The sequence below is a fragment of the Gavialis gangeticus genome, unplaced genomic scaffold, assembly GCF_001723915.1.
Source record: "Gavialis gangeticus isolate Ggan-Ray unplaced genomic scaffold, GavGan_comp1, whole genome shotgun sequence".
In the NCBI taxonomy this organism is placed as follows: Eukaryota; Metazoa; Chordata; order Crocodylia; family Gavialidae; genus Gavialis; species Gavialis gangeticus.
The window spans coordinates 13,938,766-13,944,894 of NW_017729022.1; the positions used below are offsets into that span (position 1 = coordinate 13,938,766).

At 42.3% G+C, this 6,129-nt stretch overlaps 1 protein-coding gene across 1 annotated transcript in view; it reads left to right on the plus strand.

Moving 5' to 3' along the window:
• TMEM117 (transmembrane protein 117) overlaps positions 1-6,129 on the plus strand; it is a 511,337-nt gene that overhangs the window by 482,386 nt on the left and 22,822 nt on the right. The window contains exon 7 of the mRNA XM_019514612.1: positions 2,748-2,877. Coding sequence (XP_019370157.1) covers positions 2,748-2,877 — 130 coding nt within the window. The remainder of the gene's footprint in view (positions 1-2,747; positions 2,878-6,129) is intronic.

Here is a 6,129-nt window from a genome sequence, read left to right on the forward strand (position 1 = left end):
TGTGTGTGTGTGTGTGTGTGTGTGTGTGTGTGTGTATTTTAGTGTATCTGGAATCTTGAAGATTCCATTTTTTTCACTTCAGGTGTATACCAAGTGTATGTGATATATTTCTTTCCATTTGAATGAATGGATGTGTGACTTTCCATATGAAACATTAGCCAAGAGAAATTAGGGAAGAGATACTGTGAATTCAAAACACAGGCCCACAAACAACACATGTATTTTCCTTATTTTTATACTTACACGTACTATGGTCTCTAGCACCTCGTTAACCACTGGAGCCTATGTCTAGGGGGTTTTCCCCTTATTTACACACATATACGTCCATACAAATCAATATTGCAATGAAATTTTCATCATTAGCTGTATCATCGACTAAACAGATGTACTGAATTTGGCAAAGACCAGGTCCTTAAAATTATTTAGGCCCCTGACATATGTTACACTTAGGATGTAATTAACCAGTTAATCACATCTTAAGTTGTAATGTATCCACATGTTAATGCAATTAATGATGTGATAAACAGGGAATAAGACAAGGAATAATACACAAATAAAAGGTGTAAGAACGTTTACATGTTCCTATCACCATTAACTTAACATGTAGCAAGGTGTGGTCCAATGACTGGGAATTATTGGCCACAGGACCATGATCCTGGGCTCCCCCTGCACTGGCAATAAGGTGCAATAGGATCTGATGTTGGATCCCACAATTATGCCTCCCAACCACATGTGCCATGGCAGGAAACACAATTGTGGGGATCCTGCCTCAGATTCTATCACACCTTCACTTACACATCTGCCAAGGGCCTTAGAAATGATACTCCCATTGATTTCAGTACAACTCTAGAAGGAGAGTGAAGACTGGGTTATATTCCCAGCCTTGCAACTGGCTGGCTGCATAAACCTAAGCGACTCCCTTCCTTTTTCTGTGCCTTAGCTTTCCAACTGTAAAATGGAATAATGATGATACATACTTCCTTTGTAAAGCGCTGCACTCTATGGATGAAAAATCCTATGTAGGAGCTGGATGTAATTAAAGTTTACAAGCTCAGATTCTTCTCTGTGTTAAGGCTTTTGTGCTCTTTATCATACTTTCAAGTAACCTTTGAACATGGTATAGCGGGCAAGGGAAATAGAGGTGTTGTAGAGATGATGTCACAATTTACAGCAGTATGCTCCCTGCAGCCACAGATGTAATGTGGCAAAAGAAATGAAGCAAAGTCATGGTTTCTTTGACTCTAGCAATCCCTGATTGTGACACCAGCTCCTGGAGACTGTGGCAGTTGGTGTAATTAGTAGCATACTTCAGACTACTTTAAACCTAGCTGAAGAACTTTTCCAGTGTGCCTTGCTGCCAAGACTGAGGGAGTTGTGTACCGTGCTTAAGCACTCCTCAGCCCCCTCCTGCCACATGGGCTATATTATGCATTATGAAATGATAAACTTAGATTTACAATTCCAATTCCACTTGTAGAAATCGGCAAAGTTGGGTAGAAATAATTAAGCAAGAAAATTCCACCGTGCATAATTTATTTATAAATACACAGCCATTTTGTCCATCACCAAGCCTCACTGATTAAACTGATCACTGGTTTCCCTTAAGCTGGTTTCTCTTCAAAATTTGGCTCTCTGTTTCTAATATTTTTCCTTTTTCACTGCCCATTTTTCTTGCAAAGTTGCCTGTATTGGAACACTGAATAAAACTGACAGTGTTTATTCTGGTGAGATGAATACCCAGGGATGGTTTTCATGCAAAGGAATCATAAACAAGTTACAGTGCTCCTTAGAGTTCAGATTCCTTTACCTTAATTTCAGTAGTTTAGATCCCTGTTGTACCATCTTATGGGACATAAATCCAGGTGCATGCATGGGAACAGGGCTAATGCTCTTTTTTTCAGCAGGGCTGAAACAGCCTCTATCTTTCACTGTAACCACTTGGACAGCAACTATACCTATTCTACCAGCAGCGCCAGAAGTGTCAGGTTCTAAACTGTTATACTTATCTTCAAATGGCCAGAGTAACTACATAGAAAAAAATCCACCAAATGCCATGCCTTGCATAGTGAAAAGCCAGAGAGGTGGCTAGATATATTACTATAAAACAAATAATCAGTAAGAAGCCTCCTCCCTATTTTGCAGGCTTCATTTTTGTCAGCTTCAAGAAGTGTTTAAGTGGGAAGCAGCATTTAGATCCCCTCAGAAAAGTGTTTGAGGATCTTTTCTCACTTGAAGGAAGCACTTAGTTAAACCTCCTAAAGGCTGTAAGCACCCCACACTTTTAGGGTCTTACCCCTGCTTGCTAAATGTATCACCTATAAGTCACTTGCTGAGTTAATCACAGCAGCTAAAACTTACTGCGGGTGAGAAAAATGGATTTTTGATTAAGTCTTTATAATTAAGTATATGACAGACCTAATTGCTTTCTTTCTAGGATGCAAGGAATATTATATGCTTAGATTAATTTTGTGCTATCTTCTAGTAGTATAGGTTCATCATTATCACTTTGAAGAGAACCTCTAAGTACATAATTATACACAGTTAGTCAGAATTAAATTACATATTATCTAATGTAAACAATATTCTAGCTCAGGTGGCTCCGTCAAGGTTAAAATACAGAGATCCGATAGCAGATGGCTTTAAAAGAAAAGCCATTTCAGAATCCCCTTCCTACTATTAATTCAAACAATTGGGGAGGGCAAAATATATATGGTAAGAGGTTAATTTTTCTGTTCTTCCTTTAACAGGATTGGGAATTTCCACATTTTATGGGTGATGTTGATGTAAATCTTCCTGGCTTGCCCTCTGCACATATGCAGTTTAAAGTCCCTTACTTCCAAAAGATTTTCAAGGAAGAATACCATATACATATAACAGGTAAGTAGCCTGATGTATTGCAATCCCAATCATACACTGAAGTCTTTAACTACTGCTGTGAATCAGTTTTAGTGTGTGAAATTCTGTTTTTGACAGTGTCACCTTTATCTGCATTATGATTTTTATTCAAAATAGCCCATCAATGAAGCAATGAATCCAAGCAGCCTGCACTTCTCCATGTAGTTCAGCAATTCCTTGTGCCATTCACTGATACCTATAACTGTAGCAGAGATCACCTTTATTAAAAATGATTCTCCTGGGGAATTAACAGCTCATTTCCTTTTCAGATCTGTTCTGCCTCCAGATAGTTTCACTATAATTTATGTTAATGTCCTTTCATGAAGCAAGCCATTCTCATCCAGGAAAGGTTGGGTAGAACCATGCTTACAGCAGTCCTCTCACCAGAAACAAACAGCTGAATACATATTGTGGGCCCATCTACACAAGACATTTACTGCCATGTTGCCTAATTAGCTCTGCAGTAATGCCACTGTAGGTTAGTGCTTGTAAACACAAGTCTTGTGCTGCTGCGGCATTATTTAGTGTGCCACAATGCATTTGTAGACACTGACAGGGCTGGCAGGGGCACAAGGGTGCTTCAGTGTGGGGGCTGCCTGCTGGCTAGCCCTGCACTGGAGTTCTCTCGTGCCCCAGCCAGCTCCTGTGCAGCACATTGAGCCAGGCCAGAGCAACCCTGGGCTGACAGGCTGACCCTCAGGGCCCCCTGCCGCCAGGGGCTGCTCTGACTTGGCTCAACATACTACGGTCCCAGGCGCACACAGAAACGTAGTTCCCAGGAGCAATAAACTCTGGCACAAACTGTATTGCATCACACTAATTGCACATGTAGATGCACCCGTTGTGTAGTTATTCCAAATCATGACAAATTAGAAATGAAGAGCCTGATTCTTATGTATGACTAAACAGTTTGAGAGGATGAAAGGTGGGATATGAAGCCAGGTATACCTCCCTCCATTAGAGCATGTGTATGCATGTATGTGTGTATTAGAAAGGAATTTAAAATGAATGGAGTGTCTCCCTAGAAGTGAATTCCATATGTAGGGATCACTACAAGACAAGGTAGAAATAGAGAAGTCAGAGTATTTTGACAGAGTGTGTAGCAAGCTCCTTCAGCACCCAGTGTGGGGGCGGGGGTTAGGGAGTGGGGGAGAATGCCAACCACTGTAGACCAGTGAGAGGAAGAAAAGTCTTACCTCACCTGGCTCTCTCCACAGTTGAAGCAGCTACTACTGCTACCACTGCTCTTCCTGTAGTAATGTCAGCTCAGGTGGCAGCAGCCACATGGCACAGACTCCCTTGGAGCCACCCCGGTGCCCCATTTGCCCCTTTTCCCCATCCAGATATGCTACTGGGCACAGGGCTGTGCCTGCTGTGGCAAAGATACCCCAGGGGTGGGGGGGAGTGGAGAATGCTATGCTGCTTGCCCCACTTGCTCCCTGCAGCTGCTCAGCTCCTATGGCTGGGCAGCACAGGGGACAGACATTCAGGTGCTCCTTTATAGTTTGCACCTGGGGCTGGTGCTGTGCTTGCTCTCCCTCCAGTTGCCCTACTGACATCAAGTTGATCTGTGATGGCATAGTGAAGTAGCCACATAGTGAAATGAGATTTGACATGAGGGCCATGGTAGAGTTTGATAGAGCCTTAGACATGAGGATGAGTAGTTAAAAACTAGTATAGTAGGTCAAAGAAAGCCAATGGGATGACTTAGATAGAGGAGTGAGTTTGACGTAAAGGAATTTAAGTTGCTACATTTCCAGCAGACTGGGGGAGAATGCTAAAATGATTTGGGTAGGTGGATAGTCAAGATCAGAAATAAGAAGGGGGTGGACAAGGATTTGAGCCATCGGGATGGAAGAGCAGCACTGTTGTTGGTTAAATGTCATAGGAAAAGGAGTGGTAAATGTTGGTGATAGCCTGGAAGTCTGGGGGAAAAGAACAGGGGTTCTTCTATGTTGACAGTGGGATTTTGAGTCGGATAGATAGGGAAGATGATGAAAGGTAGGAGGAGGGAGTTGAAGAAAAAGGATACTCTCATTTTTAGCCTGGGCTTAAAATAAACCAGGGTAGTATTTTACAGAAATAAGATATAAGTGAAGAGGCCTGAGACAGAGCCACGTGGGACTTCAGCAGAGAACGGGCATACGAAAGAAGATGTTGAAGACAAAGTCAAAGAGCCAGTAACTAAACTGTGAGATGACATGGCCTCAGAAACAAAGGGAAGAAAAAGACCAAGGAGAGAGTGATGAGTGGTTCTGAATTTGAGGAGGCTGAAATGGTAAATCTAGAATGTAGCCAGGCTTTTTAGAGGAGAAGTGGGAAACCTGACTGGGGCACATTTCAAAAGTGAATAGATGAAAAGAAAACAGTGCAACTACTGCATATTGCTCATAGAGAGGGCAAAGGCAGATGGGCTGATGTAGGAGAGGCAGGTGGGAAAATGGAAGGTTATGTTACACATGATTTGTCTGAACACTGAATGGAAAGAGACATAAAAGAAAAAGGGCAAGTGGGTGGATTTGAGAAGGACAATGGAGGCCAGTAACAAAGACAAATGATTAACTGGGACAGGAGGAGGGATGGGAAGTTAAGGGCATGTGAATACCTCACAGCCAATGGCTAGGGTAAGGAAGATAATGTAGAGCCAAACTAATGCAGGCAAGAAAGAGAATAAAGAGACAGAGAGGGTGGGACTTGCACATGAAGGGAGTGCATAAATGTCTTTGAAGTCAGTGACATTTTGGTCAGAGGGGGAAAGAGGATGAAGAGTTTAAAGTACCAAATGTATATATGACAGTAGCTGTAGGCGCAGGATCCAATTACAGTAGAAAAGTAAGAACATAAGAAGTGCCATATTGGGTCAGACCAATGGCCCATCTAGCGAGTATTCTGTGTCTGAGAGTGGCAGGGCTGGATACTTTAGAGGGAGAGCATTGAACTGGAAGTGTCTAGTGATCTGTCCTCTATTCATTACCTTCCCTAGCATCCACTATTATTGGTTTAGAGATGCCAGGGGAAACGTCCCCAACCCTTCTGTCCAACAGCTATCAGCAGATTATCACCTATGAATTTGTTGCCCTGTAGGGTCAGGCCAACACTCAGGATCTCAATATTGCGCTGTTAGACAGGAGGGCATGGTGTACAATTGCACATACACACATATCACCAATTCAAGCACATACACACCTTAATGATAATGACATGAAATCATACACAATACACACATGCATACAC